The following is a 22,667-nucleotide window of genomic DNA, read 5'->3' on the forward strand; positions in this document are numbered from 1 at the left end:
ATGCAGGTCCAGAATTACAGGACCCATTCCTGGATTCCTAAATCCTAGGTCCTTTATTGGCCATATTTTCCACCATGTGCATGTAAGGCCATGGGTATTACAGGTTGCATTCCCAACCGCACTATAACTCGCAGTCCTGGGTGGTATTATCCATTACGGCATACTACTAGACTTTTATGAAGCATCAACTTTGTACAGCTGTCTTAATCACTACAGCATTATCATAAAATTCTATTGCTCTATACTTTCCAGTATTTAATAGTTTAATTACCTTCAAGGGTGGCTCCTTCACCAATGACCGCTGTTCCTGCTCCAGATGCATAAAGTGGGTTTACCAATAGTGTATAGGTAGTGCCTGGATCCAATTCTTTCAGTACCATGGTGCTGGTATCTCCCTTTACAGTCACTTCTTTTGAGTCACCGCCTGCAGCTGGAGTGTAGGTTACAAGATATTGTTGTACTTTGCCTGGAGCTTTATCCCAGGTCAGCCTCATACTGGAGGTTGTAGGCTCAGACACCCTCAGGTTTTTGGGCTCTCCAACCACTGGAAGACAAATTCAAAGAATTTTAATTTTCAAGCAGAAATAAAATATGTTGGTATTCAATTGAATCAAGAGTTACAAGTGTTGGTGGTTTGAATATGTTTGAAACATTTTACCCTTGTACATTGGTGTAGACTAGTGATCGTATCATTTGATGTTGTAATCCTCTTGGACATTATTAAAAAAGTTAGATATGTATCAATAAAATCGCACAACAGGCTTCAAAATGTTTTTCATAGAATACCTTCTTCAGTGGCTCCATTTCCATTCAGTGCAGTTCCAGGACCAGATTGATATTCCGGAACGACGGACACGTGATATTTCGTATCTGGAAAGAGGTTATAGAGGGTTGTTGCTCTTTCATTCCCTTGGACTGTCACTTCTTTTCTCTCTCCTCCTGCCACTGGCCGATAGGCAATTCTGTACCGAAGAACATTGCCCGGCGCTGGTGTCCAGCCAACTTTAAAGCTGTCCGTTGTTTCATCAGTCACTCTGAGGTTCCGAGGAGCTCCTCTAACTGCAAGAAATCAGACATCCCATTACAAAATTAGGTCAGTTTACAGACGTTAATTGGTTAAAAAATCAGCAAAAATGCAGATTTTAATGAAGTCACTGGTGCCCCTGTTTGGGAATCATTTCCCATGGAACCAGCATATCTTTGTAGTGAATCCATCATTTATTTAAACCAATATTAAGAACCAATATTATCTGCACATTATCTGCACAATATTATCTGCACACACACACACACACACACACACACACACATATATATGCCGCCACTGGATTGTGAGATCTGATCAATAAAGTCCCTCCAACCTTTCCCCTGGGTTCCTGCTCTTTTCTTTTGAAGGGAGACGCTCGACATATATATATATATATATATATACATACATACATACATACATACATATATATATATATATATATATATATATATATATATATATATATATATATATATATATATATATATATATATATATATTCACTGAAAATACCATAGGTTTCACACCAGTTATAGTGTTAGAAATTAGCATTTAAAAAAACCTATTAAATTCACTGAAAAAACCATAGGTTTGACACCAGTTATAGTTAGCTGGAAATTTTACTGACATAAAACCATTGAAATTCCCACGTTATAGTTAGTTGGACTCACTATAACTTGCGCGCCTGCAATGCACTGCTGATGACGTCACATATTACATCACTCATGACATGGTCAGTGACATCACTCATGACATCACTACTCACTCTCTACTACTCTCTCTCTACTACTCACTCTAATACTCACTCTCTACTACTCTCTCTCTACTACTCACTCTCTACTACTCTCTACTACTCTCTCTACTAGTCTCTACTACTCACTCTACTACTCACTCTCTACTACTCTACTATTCTCTCTCTCTGCTACTCACTCTCTACTACTCACTCTCTACTACTCACTCTCTACTACTCACTCTTTAGTACTCTCTACTACTCACTCTCTACTGCTCTCTACTACTCACTCTGCTACTTACTCTCTACTACTCTCTACTAATCACTCTCTACTACTCACTCTCTACTACTCTCTACTACTCACTCTACTATTCACTCTACTACTCTCTACTACTCACTTTCTGCTACTCTTTCTACTGCTCTCTACTACTCTCTACTACTCACTCTCTACTCTCTATTACTCACTCTCTACTCTCTACCTCTCTACCTCTCTCTACTTCTCTCTCTACTAGTCTCTACCTCTCTACCGCTACCTCTCTACCTCTACCTCTCTACCTCTCTCTACACGCATACGTATACACGTATATATATGCATATATATGCATATGCATTTATATATAGGTATGTGTATATATATATATATATATATATATATATATATATATATATATATATATATATACATACATATATAAACATATATAATCTGTATATCTATATAAATACAAATATAAATGCATGCATACATATACATATATGCATACTGATGCATTTTATTTACATGAAAGTTTAAAAAACACTAATAAAAGCAAAGCTAAAAAACCACCTCATTACAAACAGAATGGCTTTAACTTAAACGAGGGCGAGATCTATTGCATTTTCAATGCTTGTTTACTTTGGTTCCATCAAGAAGGCATTCAGATGTGTCACACATTTGCCATAAATTTTGAATGTTAGCACTCTAGTTGCTCATTAGATCACTGTAGTAAAGCTACTGCTCACCAGGGAAGTCCGCTGCTGGTATTCAAAGTGCATGTTTCAGTCTGCATGTCAGAATTTTTTTTAATGAAATAGAAGAGGATTTGAGAAGTCACTCAAAATGATCCCTAATTTTTCTTTCTGAAGCACTAATCATACTTTCTATGGCAAAATGAACCCCCTCATGTTGTTCCTTTTTAAATTAAATGTTTTCAGACTTACCACTTCATTCCAATCAAGATGGCTTCTGGTGTGCCATACTTTTGTCATAAGTAAGACTGTTAGCGCTCTAGTTGTTCTTTAGAACACTCTAGGAGGCTGCAGTAGAACACAAAGGAATCAACTGACAGTCTCTGTCCTTGTTGGATGTACATGTTTTACTGAGAATGTCAGACCTCATTCTCACATGGCGGCCACTGTGCGGAGTTATCCAGTAGATACACTATTGTCGTGATTGTGTAGCGGCCGGCACCCTGGGTTGTAGGTCAGAAGCTGTGTAAGACTGTAAGGTGCAATAAAGGTTTTTATAAAAAAAAACTCTCAGTTAGTAAGAATAGTGTCTGGGGCTCAGGCAGTGTCACTGAGGATTCCTATTTAGTTCCGCCAGGGTTATAGTTGCAATAAAATGACCCACAGAGGGAAGGAGGACCCCTGGCCATATTCTATTAATAACAATCTCACTGCTGTCCAACTCTTAATGCCACATGTCTGAATGTGTATTGAAACATGGGCGTTTTTGCCAAGCACGCCATTTGCATATAAAGGCATGGTGGTGTTGATTTATTTGATAATATTCCTAAAGTCTTTGAGTACAAAATAATTTTTAAAGCATGAACTGCAATCTGCATCTGCTTTTAGAATTCCAAGTGATGTGTGTGAAATACACAACACCTGTTTTACTTTCATGAACTACCTAGCATGGTTATGCGGCACAATTTGTTCAATATGCAGTTTACCTGAAACATACAAGAGTCCATCGAAACAGTAAAATCATACGCCTAGTTCTGCCTCTCCTATCGCTTCAGACATACTGATGCATCACTTCTTAGTTGTTTTATCATGCCATGTTTATTTCAAAAGCATTGTCCTGCCATGCCTCTTTACCAAATGAGGTTGTTCGTAGAGTTGGTTCTGCAAATAAGTACTGTACACATCAATACAGGGTATGTTTGCAGTTCAGATGTACTCATTACTCCTAGTAAGCAATAGTCCATATTTTACAGCAGCTTTGTCACTAACTATGATTGGTTAACACAAACTTCCTATTTGAAAAATTGTCATCATGGCATTTCGCACACTGCCCATATCTAGCTCATTCCTAATTTGAAACATGCAGCTTCAGCAAATTCACATCCAGCCTCACAGGAATCGAGCCCGTTGTTACCAGCTTTGGTAGAAAACTCAAACAGGCCCTTGCCAGCCTTCAAGTGTATGTTGCATTGAAAAACTCACTTATTAGCAAATTCAGCATGTTTTCAAATTTCTGATTCTTCAGTGGGATAAAGCAAATGTGAAGATCAAAATCGATGGGAAACATAAAGTATCTTTTGGTTTATTAAAAAGTAGTCAATGGACAGTACAGAAATTAGAGATCTGAACTCAAACAACACTCCTGTATGGATTTCCTTGTGCCCGTATTGAATACCCTTAAGCATTAAGATTATCTGAAAGATCCTCTGTAAAAATGAAATTGTATATTATTATGTAGCCAGTATTTTAGGATTGTACGTAACAGTGCTATTCAGGTTGAAAATAAATCTACGAATATGCATTGTCAGGTCATGTCCATTGTATGTTTAGGGAGAATATTGCCTTTGAAGGAATAAACCATTTACCTTCCAATGTTGTTTCTTCTCCTTTAAGCGGAGGGCTCTCTCCTTCTCGGTACTCGGCCACCACTCTGACTTCGTATGTCGTTTTGGGTAATAAATTGGTGAGGATGGTGCTCGTTGTTGAAGCGGGTACTGAGACAACAAACTCCTCCCCGCCTAGAGCTACAGTGTAGTTCACCAGGTAGGCAGTAGCATTTTCTGCAGCTGGAGACCAGGACACGCGGAAACTGCTGGAGGTCACCTCAGCAAAGGATAAGTCCCTGGGAGGTGTCAAAGCTGTCAGGAAATATCACGGGATTAGTACATACACCACCTTACATGCAACAGCTAATTTCTATAACCATTTTGGTGAATACAGTGCTTTGAAATAACATTTTGAAGCTGAACATATGTAATCATGAGTTATCGCTGGCCACGAGGTAATAATTCCAATAATGCCTGTCGGAAAGAGAATTAAATCTGTGTGCCTTCAGTATTGAATTATTTTATAAATGAACTAACAAGTATCACTCTCTGACAAGAGATAGAATAAGTGATGCTGTAATAATTTTTTTTAACAAGTCTTATATTGCTCCTTGATCTGCTTTCTTATACATCCCTCTAACAACTTTGGGAGGTCTCCGAAAGCAGACCTTTGGTGCATGTTTTAATAAACATTGTACTTAAAATATTGATTTTCTAGAATGTTCTGTGGCATGACATTTTTAAAACATGGAAAGGCGAAAATTCAAAGATTTTTTTTTTTTGCTTGTTTTCTTTCTCTTCTGCCGATGAGCCTTGTGTTTGGATATTGCTTTATATATCATGCCAAACCAAATAAAGTAATGATCCCAGATACCCAGCAATACTGAGATGAACATCTTCAAATCCCAGTGCTCAGAAAATACATTCTGACCACAGTATTATAGCACCACTAAGACTTGGTAAGCAGCTGCAATGTCAGGAATGTATGAGTTACTCAGGAAGCACCTCCTTGAAGCTTTTACCTTAGTCAACATTTTTAATGTGCAAATGCTGGATTTTTCCTTCCAATAAATAGATATAATGTTGTGGGTCTCGGGAAGGATCGTGCCCCACACACAAATCTCAGTTCCCAGCCAATTTTAACCCCTTCCATGCTGATGACGGCCCGGTCCGTCATGCATCACAGTCGGTGTGTGCTGATGTCGGCTGGGGGCCGTCATGAACCCGCCCCCTCAATAAAAGTGCTGCACAGGCGCAGAATCGCGGCCGCGCCCAAGGGATTAAGAATGCTTGGAAAACAATGAACTTATTCTAATGCTGCCATTTAGTTTAAACATATTGGATTGTAGATTATTTTATGCAGCTTGCAAGCAAGTGGCTTATTTTACTCTACCATCTCGCCATCATGGCTAGAAATTTTTAGTAATATGAAACCTGAGAGTATCAAAGCACTGTACTATATATAGCAACACTTTACTTTTACATCATGAGGGACTTGGGTCCTCTCCTGGCACAGCAATTGATGCTATGGGAAAACTATGCTATGGGTTCCCTTCCCACAACTAACTTACCCAAGCAATGGCAAATCCAACATCTCTCATGCTGTCTTCATTTTTAGAAGAGAAATTTGCATAATATGCTTAGTTCAGCCAGACAAATTGATTGTAAACGCTATATAATTGACAATGTATTCTTATTGTAGGACAATATTCTAAAAGTCAGGGTGGGGCAATGCAGTCATGGAACCCATGCTATGTGAAATGCTGATTTTACTGTTATGTGGGTTAGGCTTTACATGGCCTAACCCCTAGAAAAACAGAAGGAAGTGCCACCCTTAGTAGCAAGACTAAGGGGCTGATTCCGTTGTGGTTTGGAAGGCCTACTAATTTGCTCCATCCGAATATGATCCGGAACATGTCTTTCCAAATGAATCGGAAAGATTTCTGGTCAACGAAGTACGATGCAAGTTAGGCGTTAGGAATATCCCAATCCGAACCCGATGGCATTTGGAATGACTAAGCCATACGGAGCAAAATCATACGTCTCCATGGGCCACGTTTATGAACAATGACAATGCTGGATTCGTCCAGCCTTTCCGAATGGTGCAGTCCAACTTGAATCGGCAGTTGGAATCAGACTTTGGAAGCCTGTTGTGCCTTCCCAATTGGGCCAGTAGGCATACCCATGGGTCCCTCCTTACCAACCATGCACAGTGTGGCAGGCACTAGGGGGTACCAGCCACAGGGTGCCCGATTTTCCCTAGCCACCCCTTCTTCAATGGGAGTCTATGCATTCAGTCGGAACATAGGCTCCCAATAAAGTCAATGGGAGTCCAACCAAATCATATCTGGAAGCCTCCGGATGCATCGTAATGGGTCGGTCGGACTCTCCTGATCCAAGTCGGTCAGAAACCATTCCCAAACCGATTTGGTCAGCAAGATTTCCAAACCGCATCGGAATCGGGGCCCTAGAATGGTGCAAGCCATTGTTTAACAATAGCTGCGAAGCAAATGCTGCAAGAAAAAGTGTCTTGCCAAGACGGGAAACATCTTTTGCAATGCAGTATTAAACACACAGTGCCTTTAACATTCATGCATTTTCCAAGCATGCTTTTTTGTTGCGTTTACAACACATACCTTTACCATGCATGATAAGTCTACAGAGTGTGTGTGTGTGCGTAAGTGTGTGTATGAGTGTGTACATTATTTTTCAAGTGAAGAAACGTATCCAAGAACGAGTAAGAGCCATCAAGGATAGTGGTCCTTAATACCCAGTAGAATGTCATGTTCAGACTAGCCATGGAAGCGATTGGACAGTAATGACCTTCTTCGGCCTGGATAGAGTGAGGGAACATCAGAGAGAGGGTGATCGATGTCTGAGGCTACATAGTCTACAAACAGACTATATAGTACATTTGGAGACTAGGGAATCGGGCGGCGTTAACATGAGCAAAGATCTAGCCTTACACCTGGATATATGAAATTTAAGTTCTGTGTTTTCTACACACTTTTTTGGTAGAGTTTTCTTGTATGGAGTGGGAGCTTTTTGAAGTGTAAATGAATGTCCTATTACCCTCCTTTCTTCCTATGTCCCTCTTATTTTTGTATGAATTGTTTAGGGTGTTTTCACTTTAGGTTTTGGAGACAAAAATATGGAGAGTAGTCACAGAGAATGCATTTATGGTATATTAATATGTAGTGGATGTATCTACAAGATATGGATGCATTCCCACTAGAGCTTTATTGTTAGAAGCAACATGAAGTATATCTGATTCGATCTGTTAGAAATGCCCACTAGGGTCTGATTGTTAATTCAACTCTAGAATGCATGTTGGCAAGAAATCAGAGCTCTGTACATTTTAATTTGCATTGTATATCATACATAATTTCTGTATGCTATATAACTGTCTCACATTTTTATTCTACAATGGAAGGATGTAATTGATGGATATTCATCCTCCAGATCTCCAGTAATGTTTTCAAGTTTGTAATTCTAGAGGACACGTGGAAATTCATCAAGTTGAGCAACTGTGTAACAAAAAGAGTGGAGGAAAGGCTTAAATAGGACGTGTAGTATGTCTTTCATTTTGTTTAAATGTGCAGATGATCACTTTAAAATGACATGGTGTAATGGTAAAGCCCACCTGTGAGCAAGGCTCAAAGATATGAGCCGAAACGTGTTGGGTCTGTGGTATCTTGCAAAAATGAAATGAAATAAAGCACATTTGAACACTGACATTGAGCCTATGGGGTTATCTCTCTCCTCGTACTGTAGCAGAGTGGTGCCTTTCTGAGAGCTATATATATTTCTCGCTGACCTTATTTATACTTACCTGCATGGTAAAGGCATGCATGGTAAATAAATATGGCTGGTAAATGCAGGCATTGTAAAAAATGCATGGCAAAGGCAAACATTGTAAAAGCATGTATTGCAACGTTGTACGATTGACAAGACCCCAGTATTTTCATCAGATGTTACAGAACTTTTCAGTGACCCCCCTAATCTGAATTCTCAAATAAGCTTAAAACACATTATACATTCATGCATTAAATGAACTTCTACAGACACTGATGTCATTCACTATACTGTGAGGTCGCAAATAGAAAATCACCATAGTAAAAACACAGCCCACTTATAAAAAGGACCAACAACATATCAGTGTACAAAAAACTTATGCTTCAAACAGACAAACTTTTAGGCACTCCTCGATGTGGTCCGTGGTGCTGTCTATGAGACGTTTTGTTATGGACAGTAATTTTCATTGGTTAGAACAGATATGAATGAATCATTGTTGTCTGCCCAGCTGCAGGCGTACAGTGAGTCATATTTATCTAATGCTCCAATTTTGATTTATGCAGAAAGTCTGCAAGACATTGCAGGGCACCAAAAAAGTCATCTTGGCACAGTTGAGGCTTGTGAAGCGAGCAATGGTACTCGAGGGCATGCTGTAGTTTACTCTGGTAGAGCTGGTTAACTCCTTTCCTCATTCTGAGTATGTTGTCAAATACATTATCCCACATGGATATGCATGCTGTTCTGAGGTGTTTCATAGATATAAGAATGGCCTTATCTGTCTCAGAAATTCTTATGGAGACAAATTCACTCTACAATACATAGGTGAATTAACACTTGATGTTTGACACAAAAAAATAAACTCCCTATACGGAGAAAAAAAGTGTAAAATGAGAGTTGGGAGAACAAAGAACAATCATCTGAAACAGAATGTCCTGGCTGAGGTAAACATTTTGTAGAGGTCTGATAAGCACAGAGTTCACTGTCATTTAGGGAAGATGCGTTCTGAAAATCAGCTTTGAAAAGATCCACCGAAAGAATGGTCCTGTGTTTTTCACTAAGACTGCTGATGAGTTCCACCTGAGTTACAAAGGCAACTCTTAACACTCAGTTTCAGTCTCCATTCAGCTTCAGAAAATGAGGACCCATGGTTTCCGAAAAACAGCAGTTGAAATGGATGCATTAATTAAAGAAATAATACCTGAAAGTCAGGGAATTGTATTTATCGCAGACATGATGGCCCAAACCTAACTGTAAAAATTCCTAAAAACTATAGCTCATAAAACATTGAAGATTTAATATGCCAGCCGGACTCCGTCCTACCTAATGAGCTGTTAACCTTTAACGGTAGACAGTACACACTCCTGTGCATGTTCAAGTCATTCTCACAGTACAAAGACACAAAAGCATTCTTTTCATGAGGTTTTAAAGTGGCTCAAAATAGTTTGTGGTGTTTCTTTTCGGTGCAAATGTCTGTTATTTGTGTTTTGGACTTCACTGTGCTTTGAGTTTAGTAGTCCTTACTGTCCTTCCGATTCTCTTAGGGTCAACACACATCTCTTATTAATATTTTGCTTGGGGTATTTCAAACATTTGCCTTCTCAGAAACAGAGCTTACGTCGGAACTCCAGTCGTGCCTCATAATGATAGTGAGCATTTAAACTGTGGTGAAAATATATCCCAGGAGACCATGAAGTCGGAACATCCCTATAGATGAAGATTTTCCAAAGGAGTCGACATTTCTCCGAAGATGAATATTTTCCACCCAGTAGAAGTCAAGATTTTCTTTGACTATATTGTTTTAGCAAAAGATTTGCACCTCACTGGAATGTTTCAAGACACATCAGCAGAAAACTGACTTTTACATTTTATTTCTCTCTCTTTCTCATTTCCTTCCCTGTACTTCTCTTTCAAATGGTTCCTTCCCTTCCATCTCTGTGTAAGTTATCCTTATCCACTTTCTGTTCCTTATCATCAGTCATTGCCCCACCTTAACAAGCCTCCATTCGATTAAACCCCTCCTCTCTCACATCTCTACTGCACCCCACACTTCACCACTATGGTTCACTCTCCTACCACAGAAGACCTGACCTAATGACTGGTGCCTCAGTTACTGCTCTTCAACAACAATTCATTAATCCCAATTTATGTGGTGTTCATATCTTTAAATATGCTACACTTCGCAATAGGATCTCTGTTAACATCCAATTTCTTTCATTTGCCATTGAAAGAATTAGTCACAGAAGCAGATATCCAGGGACTCCCCTCGAATAGATCTGTTACTTCCTCACCGAAGAAACCAATCCATCAACATGAAGCATGAGATCTTATTTACCGAGTCCCGTAGGGCTCCTTGCTCTCCCAAACACTCTTCAACATCTACGTAGCCCCGCTAGCCAATGTCATACGAGATCACAAAATAAACATTGTCATTTACACTTACATTATGCAACTGACACTGTGCCTCTCGGACAAAACACTCAAGACCAGGTACAAGTTCACCACATGATTTACAGAAGTAACCACCTGGATGAATTCCAGTTGCCTCAAAATGAACTCAGACGTGACAAAGACAGAGGTGGTAGTCTTTGGGAAGACCGCCTCACCATGGGTCTCTATCTAGTAGCCCACAGATGATGCACCCACCCCAAGCCCTGCTTGAAAGCGAGAATCCCCTAACTCATCATAAACAACAAACTGGGCAGGAACACCCAAGTCTATGCAGTGTTTTCAGCCTGTTTTGACATACTAAGAAAGGATGCTGAAGAACATTTTCAAGTGGCTACCAGACAACACAAGGAAAATGGTCACCCAAGACCCCATCACCAGCAGACTAGACTATGGGGACAACCTGTATACAGGGATAACCAACCAGCTCACTAGAACACTGCAGACCGCCCAAAACGCAGCAGCCACACTAGTCCTTAACCTCTCACACTGAGTGCACATCACCCCACTGGCTCCCGATAGACAAGCGTGCACACTTTAAACACCTCATCCAAACCTACAAAGCTCTCCACAGCAATAGTCCAGCCTACCTGAACATCTGCATTCACTTCCACCAACGTTCCAGACACCTCCGCTCCGCTGGTCTCCTACTACCACATACCCCATGCATAAACAAAACTAGAGCAGGGGGCCCTGCCTTCTTGTATCTGGCCCCTAAAGCCTGGAATGACCTCCCACAACAAAGAGCCTCCTCCTCTCTTCTTGACTCTTGCAAGAAGCTGATCATGTGACTTTTCCAGTAAGCCTCAAAGGCTGGTCTCACATGCCTGCTACTGAGCACCTAGATACCCTCACGGTGACTAGTGTACTATAAAACACACATAACACACCATACCATAACAGAACATAAATTAACATACCACACAGGGCTAGTGTTTAATCATCAACCAAGGGCTTCGTAAAATGGCCTACAATTATTTTGCAATTGATGGCATGGCCACTGCTGCATATAGCATCTGATGCTGAAGTAGGATGCTTCCTGCTCAGCCAATAATGATCAACTAATTTCAGCCCAGCGTGTTCGTCTGCCAGCGGCAGGTCTAACATTGCTGAAGTGAATAGTAGTTAGCTAACAAACTGATGCCAAACTATGGCAGGACTTGGCATAAATGTGGAATTATAGTCTATATGTAATAATGATACATTTACACTGATTTTATTTTGTAGTGTAAGTATTACTGAAAAACTCTTATTCTATGCCTGCCCCATCACAGCCTTTGCATTGGCAGAGGCAACTCGGATGAAATAATACACTTCTGCACATAGACACATGGGCTATTGCTATAGACTAGCAGAATAAGGCATGGGTTTTTTAGTTTCTGTTTTTAATTTACAGTAAACAAACCCCATGAGCCATGATTACTGAATCAGTTGGGGTTAGAAGAATGAATAATGTGCACTATTTGGAAATGCAAAGATGCAGTAAAAGTGCATGTTTTAGCCCAAGATATACACAAGATCTTCTACGCCGCAGCCTGGGATTAAGGCATTTAACAATTATCTCTTCCAATGATAATTATAAACTTCAGTACATTTCAAGTCTAAGCTCTCATCTTGAACACTTCCAAAATATGCTGTTTCCCTGACAGCTTGCCTATACCATAACACTCTTCCTTTGAAGACAAGTTATCCTAGCAACAGAGCTACAGTGCTGTGTAAACAATATTCAGCAGAATATGTAAATTTCTCCAATTCATGAAATGGAAAATCTCTTACGCCTGAAATAGCTCAAAGTCCTTTTAACCCTAAACTACACAACTTTTTCCAGACACACACATTTCTTTATTTAAAAGAAAAGACATTCTTATATGCAAAACATAGGGCATTATATTAAATATGTATTTCTTTCATTTACTTACATTTTACTTTTATCTTTTGTAGCTCCTGTTCAATTCTTAGGCAGATTGATTGTGTGAGCTCAAATGATATTCTTTGGAAGGCATCAAAATCTTCAACTGTGTAAACATGGGTAGCTGTTGGGGGGGTGGCAATTGCTTCTAGCTCACTACGCACCGCATCCTTCACACCGACTGCAAATATTTCCACATCCAAATTCCTAAGTTTTAGGGCCGGGTCTTTAAAGGCATCTGAGGACTTCCCGTCTGTAATCAGTATCATGACCCTCGGCACATTTGGTCTCGCTCCCCTGCTTTCGATGAGCACCTTCTCTCTGACATAGGTCATAGCCTTCCCTGTGTTGGTGGAGCCACCTCTGTACGGGAATGTATTCACAGCTTTAAGGATGTCATCAATGCTGTCGTATTTGTTCAATGTGAACTCTGTGTACGGATCCCTGCTGTACTGGACTAGACTGATCTGTACTTTTTCAGGAGACACGTCAAAGCTTTTCACCAAGACTTCCAAGAACGATCTAACTTTTGCGAAATTGGAAATTCCAATACTGTAGGAACCATCAACTAAAATGACAACGTCTGCCTTTATGTCCTGGCCACTAGAACATTCTGTTGAAAGAAAAATATAATATGTTTCTTAGACATGTGGAGAAAAAAACATCAAATAAATTTACCACGTCTATAAATACGGCATTACACTGTAAAGCTGTGGCATATTTCTGAGCTGAAATCATTGGATAGCATCTCTCTTAAATACTTCCAAACTGTTAGATAAATTAGATAAACAGATAGATATCTACTGAGTGGGACATTGGGATTTGGACACTGTCTAATTAGCAATAGTTTCCATATCGCAAAATACCACCATTTACATAGTTTGTGAAAGATACATGGAGTTGGCCACAATACATCTAGACTTCACTATACAAAATACACTTTTTTTGGCAGTACACTATCCTGTAGGGAACTTGCTCCTTCGCAGCGCAGCTCCGTCTTCTAGCTACTGCTGTCCCCGTCATCTGCTGCTGACCCAGAGGTCAGGAGTTCAAGGCCATCCTTCACCCGCAGGCTCCTGCCTGAGCCTCGCCCATGGTGATCAAGTGGCAGACTGTAACTGCTCTTCTGCTAGGGCTGCCCTTCTGTCTCTCTCTAACTGCTTTTTTTGTCCCTCTTTTTGCCTTTTCAATCTCTTTCTGCTTTTCTCTCTTCTTTTTCTTTTTTGTGCCTCTGCCTTTCCTCTTTTCCATTTCCCGACGTTTTTCTCTCCTTTGACGCCTTGCGGCTGTAATAATCCAGTGTCCCTTCACGTGTTTTCCAGCCTCCCAGCTGTCCAGCCCACCACAGCACTACTTAATGCCGGTCGCTGCGCGGTGAAGATGCAGTCCACTATCCTGTAGTGAACTTGCTCCATCGCAGCGCAGCTCCCTTTTATAGTTGCTGCTGTCCCCATCACCTGATGCTGACCTGGAAGTCGGAAGTTCAAGGCCCTCCTTCAAAAGAAGACTCCTGCCTCCGCCTTATCCCTGGTGGTCTAGTGGCGGAGAATCAGTGCTATGCTACGAGGGCTGCCCTTTTGTCCCTCTACCTGATTTTTTTGTCCCTCTTTCTGCCTTTTCAGTCTCTCTTGCTGCTTTTCTCTCTTCTCTTCTTCTATTTTCTGCCTCTGACTTTGGCTTTCCTCGTTTCGTTTTCCTGCCATTTTCTTTCTCCTTCAGCACCCCTGCCGCCGCGATCTCCCATGGCCCCAGCCCCTCCGTTGTCCCTTCCCGCTCCCACATCTTCCCACCTCCCAGCTGTCCAGCCCCCCAAGCAGAATACTACTTAATTGTGGGTGCGCTTGTCCACACCTGTCCACGCCTGGACCCCACCCAGCATAAGAGACCCTGGTTCTTGGTCCCTCCACCGCTATGATGCCAGCACCATCCTCAAACACAACCCTCAAAACCCCACTTCCTGCTGTCTAGAGTCGCTGAAGAAGACCAAGGGGCCCTTGACCTTTCGGAACTGCAACCGTGCCTTCAGCCACGACAACACTCCAGCTACCCAGCTGACTAACAGTGCACCCGACTGACTCAACTGCATCCTCCTCAACAGTGCGATCTCTCCACAAACACACCACAGAAATCTGGGACCTCCTCAACGTCACCTCCCCCGACATCGCGTTCCTCAAGATAACCTGGATTAACCCCTGCTCCGGCCCAGATATTGCCATCACCATCTCAGACAGTTTCAAGCTCACCCGCAAGGATTGCTCTGACCGCCCAGGAGGTGGCATCACCATCATCCGCAAGAACACACTCTAACTAACCATGTACTCTAACGACCCTACGATGACCCTGGAATACCTCCACCTCCACTTCCAGTTCCAAACCAACCGCAACACCACCCTGCGTGGCACTCTCATCTTCAGGCCTCCCTGGACCCTGACCGCCGTTCACCAATGCCATCATAGACCTCATTTCAACCCAGGCTCTTGCATCCACCAACTTCACCCAACTGAGATACCTCAACTTACACATGAACCACCCCAGCGACCAGAACACTTCCTCCCTACTGGAGACCCTCACCAATATCAGACTCAAGCAGTTGGTCAATGCATCGATCCACACAGCCGGACACAGGCTCGACTCCGTCTTCTCCACCAGCAGGAAAATTACCTAGAGGAACATTACCGAATTCCTCTGGACTGATCATCACTGCGTGCACTTCACCTTCACAACTCCCACCGTACACCACCACCCCCCCATCACAACTGTACCAAGGCCACAGAAGAACTACTCTTCTGCTCCCTCTGCGCAACTTCTCCGCCAAAGGCAATGGTCACCAACACCACAGCACGCAACCTCCGCTGATGGATCTCCAACGGCGCCAACTTTCTGGTACCCCTCAAGTAAAGACCAGGAAAGTAATACTCCAAGAAAGCCAGCTGGTTTACTCCTGCCATCCACAAGTCCAGAAGCACCTATAGACGACTCGAGAAGAGATGGAGGAACAACAAATCCCCGGAAACCCATGCCACCTTCAAAATCCGCCATCAATGCACACCACCTCTTCCTCAACACCACAAAGAAAACGGCCCTCCAAGACAGAATCAGCGACAATGCACACAACAGCAAAGAACTCTTCACCATCTTCAACGGGTTTGCCAGGCCCAACAGACAGACCACAGACGTCCCTCCCTCCCAAGGCCTCTGCAAAAAGCTTGGTGCCTTCTTCCACCACAGGATCAGACGAATCTAGGACAACTTCGACAGCCTAGACCCTGCCACTACACCTGCCACCACTGCAAGCAATCACGCCTCACCCCAACAGACCATGCTCTGCTGGACCCAACTCACAACAGAGGGGACACTCAAGACCATAAAGAGCATCCACTCAGGAGCCCCGTCGGATCCTTGCCCGTATCACATCTACCAAAGAGTAGCCGCCGCCATTGCCCCTCAGCGTTGACACACCATCAACTGCTCCATCAAAACCGCCACCTTTCCAGATGACTGAAAACACATAGAGATCAACCCCCTGTTGAACAAGCTGTCCTCAGACCCGACGGACCTCAAGAATTTCAAACCAATCTCCATCCTCCCCTTCCCAGCCAAGGTCGAGAAGGCCGTCCATTCCCAACTCTCTGCCTTAATAGAAGAAACTACGTCCATGATACCTCTCAATCCGGCTTCCAAAGCAACCATAGCATCAAGACTGTGCTCATCGTTGCCTTCCAATGCCTCCTAGACCGGGTTGAGACCACAGCCCTCATCCTACTGGACCTTCCGGCTGCCTTCAACACTGTCTGCACCTCACCCTAATCATGAGATCCACGACGTCGGCATCCACGACCAGGGACTGGACTGTATCTACTTCTTCCTCACTGGCTGGACTCAGCGAGTCTGACTACCCTGGTTCCTCTCGGAACCTACAGAGATCAGCTGTGGGGTGCCTCCGGGCTCATCCCTGAGCCCCAACCTCTTCAACGTCTACATGACCCCTCTAGCAGCCATCGTCAGAAGCCACAGACTCAAAATTGTCTCCTATGCAGACAACATCCAGTTGCTCCTCTTCCTCACCAACAAACCAAATCTCTTCATATGATCCTACTCCCAGAGGGACCACCAGCCTCCTCCCCCCCACCCCCAGTGCCTTGAGACCCTCACGGGTGAGTAGCCGCATTTTACACGCTATTGAGTGATTGATTGATTGACTTTTCCGCTGTATCCACCCATCCAAAGCAGGTTGATAACAATTGAAAATGGTGATAAATACTTACAAAATTAAAAATAGAAACAGATATTCTGTGGGCAATTCACTGATGTTACATACATCATGAAAAAACTGATAATCTCAAATGAAGCCAAGTGACCTCTTTTCAGTAGGGGCACAGTTGACAGCGAGTGCACAAGGAAGATTTGTCTTACAATGTTTTGGTTATTAACTGTAAGGAGGTAGATTAATATTTAGGTTGGGTACTGCCCATCCTTAGAAATAATAACACTTCTTGGTAGGGTAAGCCTTGATCGTTATGGCACAGAGCATACAGGCGTACTTTAGGCAATGTGTAATTTAATTATGCAGTATTTAAACAGTAATACAGTCATAACTTTAAAAATCCCAAACTGAAATATAAAAATAAAGTAAAACACACAAGATGGTGGACGGAATGTTGCACAATGGCAAAACATTCACCCCCAGTCACAGATCTGGGTTTAATCCATCGTTATTTTGCTCACCAAGCCACCCCAGTTCAGACATGGCCATATGCAAATCAGTCTGGACCCTGTGCCTCGTGGGAACAGTCCAGACCGAACTACCAAGCCATGTCTTCTCTGGACCGGAATCAAGCATCCTAGGACTGGTTTTTGGCTATCAGCCTTCATCAGCCATGGATAGCTTGACTCCAGTGGCGTAGTGAGCACGGGACCCATGTCTGGGCATACCCTTCCCACATAGGGTGAACAGCAAAACAGAAGATGATGGACGGAATGTTGCTCAATGGCAAAACATTCACCCCAAGTCACAGATCTGGGTTTAATCCATTGTTATTTTGCTCACCAAGCCACCCCAGTTCAGACATGGCCATATGCAAATCAGTCTTCACCCTATGCCTCGTGGGAACAGTCCAGACTGAACTGCCAAGCCATGTCTACCCTGGACCGGAATCAGCCAGGATAGCTTGACTCCAGTGGCGTTGTGAGCATGGTCAAGCTATCCTGGCTGAAGATGGCTGATACCCAGAAACAGGTCCTAGGATGCTTGATTCCGGTCCAAGGAAGACATAGCTTTGCAGTTCGGGCTGGACTGTTCCCATGAGGCACAGGGTCAAGGCTGATTTGCATATGGCCATGTCTGAACTGGGGTGGTGTGGAGTGCAAAAAAATTATGGATTTAGGCCCAGATCTCTGTACTGGGGTGAATGTATGACATTGTTCTGCATTCTGTCCATCAACTGCTGTTTTTGCATTTGTCACCCAGAGTGGTCGGGTATGCTCAGGCGTGAGTCCCGTGCTCTCCACACCATTGGAGTCAAGCTATCATGGCTGATGACGGCTGATAGCCAGAAACCGGTTCTAGGATGCTTGATTCCGGTCCAGGGAAGACATGGCTTGGCAGTTCGGGCTGGACTGTTCCCATGAGGCACAGGGTCAGACTGATTTGCATATGGCCATGTCTGAACTGGGGTGGCAGAGTGGGCTAAAGAACGGTGATGGATTAAACCCAGATCTGTTGACTGGGTGTGAGTGTCTGATTGGTTCAGATGCTACACCCATCACCACCCCCTTTTGTACCGCTTTGTTCGCCATAGGTTAGCAGGGTATGCTGAGACGTGAGTCCCTTGCTCACTTTGCCACTCGATTCAAGCTAGCCGGGCTGAAAGCGCTGAAATGCCAGAAACCGTCCTCGGAAGCTTGTTTCCGGTCCAGGGAAGGCATGGCTTGGCAGTTCGGGCTGGACTGTTCCCATGAGGCACAGGGTCAGACTGATTTGCATATGGCCATGTCTGAACTGGGGTGGCAGAGTGAGCTAAAGAATGGTGATGGATTAAACCCAGATCTGTTGACTGGGTGTGAGTGTTTGATTGGTTCAGATGCTCCGCCCACCACAACCCCCTTTTGTACTGGTTTGTTCGCCATAAGTTGGCAGGGTATGCTCAGACGTGAGTCCCTTGCTCACTTTGCCACTGGATTCAAGCAAGCCGGGGCTGAAGGCGACTGAAATGCCAGAAACCGGTCCTCGGAAGCTTGTTTCCGGTCAAGGGAAGGCATGGCTTGGCAGTTCGGGCTAGACTGTTCCCATGAGGCACAGGGTGGGGGCTGATTTGCATATGGCCATGTTTGAACTGGGGTGGTGTGGAGTGCAAAAAAAATGGATTTAGGCCCAGATCTCTGTACTGGTTTGAATGTATGACATTGTTCTGCATTCTGTCCATCAACTGTTGTTTTTGCATTTGTCACCCCGAGTGGGACGGGTATGCTCAGACGTGAGTCCCAGGCTCTCCACACCACTGGAGTCAAGCTACCCTGGCTGATGACGGCTGATAGCCAGAAACCGGTCCTAGGATCTTTGATTCCGGTCCAGGGAAGACATGGCTTGGCAGTTCGGGCTGGACTGTTCCCTTGAGGCACAGGTTCAAGGCTGATTTGGACATGGCGATGTCTGAACTGGGGTGGTGTGGAGTGCAAAAAACGATGGATTTAAGCCCAGATCTCTGTACTGGGGTGAATGTATGACATTGTTCTGCATTCTGTCCATTAACTGTTGTTTTTGCATATAAAAATAGAGTAACATTTAATAAAGAAAATGACAAGAACATGGCAAGAATCCAGTAAGGGGCCTGGTAATATAATATTTTACGGAAAATATTGCCAAAAAGCACTAGGTGCTAATGATAGTCTTTGGAAGCAGCGGACTGGAACCTAGATAAGATTTGAGAACCACTATGATGGAACCCAGGCTAGATAAACCATGTGGAATGGTCCCGGTGAAAAGAAAGGGACTTTGTTACTTTTGTGAAGAAAAGTGTTGAAATTTCTTCTAAGTCCCAATGCAAAGAGGGGCTTTGTCAATTTTGGAGAAGAAAACTACTCCCTATGTGGGATGCCACTGAACTGGAGTAACTGCTGTGGAACCGAAAGATAGATACCAGAAGCAGGCTGGACCCACTGTCAGTCTGGAGATTTTGAAATTTCCTAGCTGAAAATGTTCTAAGTCCAAATGCAGAATGGGGCCTAGTCATTTTTTCAGCGATGTGGGGACTTTTGGGTGGGACTAATGTGAGTTGGAAGCATTTTTGGGCAGGTCGCACTGAAGCTCTGGCAATCTGGTGGAAAACTTTGCTAAAGTTTCCAAACTTTCTTCTAGTGCCTAAATAACTACAGGTGCCCGCCCCAAGAGCCTCATGGAAAGGTGTTTAGAGACTCTCAGGATATCAGGGAAAACCCAACAGCAAGGTCCAGCCCAGGTTAATTTGTTACTGGTCAGCTGGGCACTTCAGGCAAACCGGCTCTTGCATCTTATATTGTCCCTTTAACTACACAGGAGTTCAGCCAAATGACACATCTTGATAGGATAAACCCTGATCGTTATGGCACAGAACATACAGGCTTAACTTAGGGCAAAGTTTAAAGTAATTATGCAGTATTTAAACTGTAATACAGTCAAAAATTTAAAAATCCCAAACTGAAATAGAAAAATAGAGTAACATTTAATAAAGAAAATTACAAGAACATGGCAAGAATCCAATCAGTGGCCTGGCAATATAATATTCAAAGGAAAGTAATGCCGAAAAGCACAAGGCGCCAATGATAGTCTATGGAAGCAGTAGACTGGGACCTAGGTATGAATTGAGACCAACTATGATGGAACCCTGTGGATTGGTCCCGGTGAAAAGAAAGGGACTTTGTTACCTTTGTGAAGAGAAAGTGTTGAAATTCCTTCTAAGTCCCAATGCAAAGAGGGACTTTGCCAATTTTGGAGAAGAAAAATACTCCCTGTGTGGGACAACACTGAACTGGAGCCGCTGCTTTGGAACCGAAAGCTAGTTACTAGAAGCAGGCTGGTCCCACTGCCACTCTCGATGTTTGGAAATTTCCTTACTGAAAATGTTCTCGGTTCAAATGCAGAATGGGTCCTAGTAATTTTTTCAGAGATGTGGGTACTTTTGGGTGGGACTAATATGAAATTCAATGAAAAGCTTTGGAACTGTCTGTTGGGTGCAGTTTTGGGCAGGTCGCACTGAAGCTCTGGCGCTCTGGAGGAAGACTTTGCAAAAGTTTCCAAACTTTCTTCTGGTGCCTAAATAACCACAGGTATTCACCTCAGTGTCCCATAGAGCCTCATGGGAAGGTGCTTAGAGACACTCAGGATATTAGGCATAGCCCAAAAGAAAGGTCCAGCCAAGGTTGATTTGTTACTGGATTTTAAGGAAAATAATGCCAAACAGCACTAGGTGCCAATGATAGTTTATGCAAGCAGTAGACTGGGACCTAGGTATGAATTGAGACCAACTATGATCGAACCCTTGCTAGATACACCATGTGGATTGGTCCCGACGAAAAGAAAGGGACTTTGTTACTTTTGTGAAGAAAAGTGCTGACATTTCTTCTAAGTCCCAATGCAAAGAGGGACGTTGTCAATTTTGGAGAAGAAAACTACTCCCTGTGTTAGACGCCACTGAACTGGAGCCGTGGGGACTTTTGGGTGGGACTAATGTGAAATTCAATGAAATGTTTTGGAACTGTCAGTTGGATGCATTTTTGGGCAGGTTGCATGGAAGCTCTGGCGCTCTGGAGGAAAACTTTGTAAAGGTTTCCAAACTTTCTTCTTGGGCCCAAATAACCACAGGTGTTCACCTCAATGTCCTCTAGAGCCTCAAGGGAAGGTGCTTAGAGACACTCAGGATATTAGGCAGTTCGGGCTAGACTGTTCCCATGAGGCACAGGGTGGGGGCTGATATGCATATGGCCATGTTTGAACTGGGGTGGTGTGGAGTGCAAAAAAAATGGATTTAGGCCCAGATCTCTGTACTGGTTTGAATGTATGACATTGTTCTGCATTCTGTCCATCAACTGTTGTTTTTGCATTTGTCACCCCGAGTGGGACGGGTATGCTCAGACGTGAGTCCCGTGCTCTCCACACCACTGGAGTCAAGCTACCCTGGCTGATGACGGCCGATAGCCAGAAACCGGTCCTAGGATCTTTGATTCCGGTCCAGGGAAGACATGGCTTGGCAGTTCGGGCTGGACTGTTCCCTTGAGGCACAGGTTCAAGGCTGATTTGGACATGGCGATGTCTGAACTGGGGTGGTGTGGAGTGCAAAAAAACGATGGATTTAGGCCCAGATCTCTGTACTGGGGTGAATGTATGACATTGTTCTGCATTCTGTCCATTAACTGTTGTTTTTGCATATAAAAATAGAGTAACATTTAATAAAGAAAATGACAAGAACATGGCAAGAATCCAGTAAGGGGCCTGGTAATATAATATTTTACGGAAAATATTGCCAAAAAGCACTAGGTGCTAATGATAGTCTTTGGAAGCAGCGGACTGGAACCTAGATAAGATTTGAGAACAACTATGATCGAACCCTTGCTAGATACACCATGTGGATTGGTCCCGACGAAAAGAAAGGGACTTTGTTACTTTTGTGAAGAAAAGTGCTGACATTTCTTTTAAGTCCCAATGCAAAGAGGGACGTTGTCAATTTTGGAGAAGAAAACTACTCCCTGTGTTAGACGCCACTGAACTGGAGCCGTGGGGACTTTTGGGTGGGACTAATGTGAAATTCAATGAAATGTTTTGGAACTGTCAGTTGGATGCATTTTTGGGCAGGTTGCACGGAAGCTCTGGCGCTCTGGAGGAAAACTTTGTAAAAGTTTCCAAACTTTCTTCTTGGGCCCAAATAACCACAGGTGTTCACCTCAATGTCCTCTAGAGCCTCAAGGGAAGGTGCTTAGAGACACTCAGGATATTAGGCAAAGCCCAACCGCAAG

General features: G+C 43.2%; 1 protein-coding gene across 2 annotated transcripts in view; it reads right to left on the bottom strand.

Moving 5' to 3' along the window:
* The window catches only part of COL12A1 (collagen type XII alpha 1 chain), a 358,581-nt gene that overhangs the window by 287,623 nt on the left and 48,291 nt on the right, over positions 1–22,667 (bottom strand). Inside the window, exons 10-13 of one of the 2 annotated variants that reach the window (XM_086926512.1) lie at positions 12,694–13,296; positions 4,574–4,846; positions 787–1,059; positions 272–544 (exon numbers count right to left, since the gene is read on the bottom strand). The exons of the other annotated variant lie outside the window; for it this stretch is intronic. Of the exons in view, the coding sequence (XP_086782638.1) occupies positions 272–544; positions 787–1,059; positions 4,574–4,846; positions 12,694–13,296 (1,422 nt within the window). The remainder of the gene's footprint in view (positions 1–271; positions 545–786; positions 1,060–4,573; positions 4,847–12,693; positions 13,297–22,667) is intronic. 2 annotated transcript variants of the gene reach the window in all.

Source organism: Lissotriton vulgaris, chromosome 6, assembly GCF_964263255.1.
Source record: "Lissotriton vulgaris chromosome 6, aLisVul1.2, whole genome shotgun sequence".
Lineage (NCBI taxonomy): Eukaryota > Metazoa > Chordata > Amphibia > Caudata > Salamandridae > Lissotriton > Lissotriton vulgaris.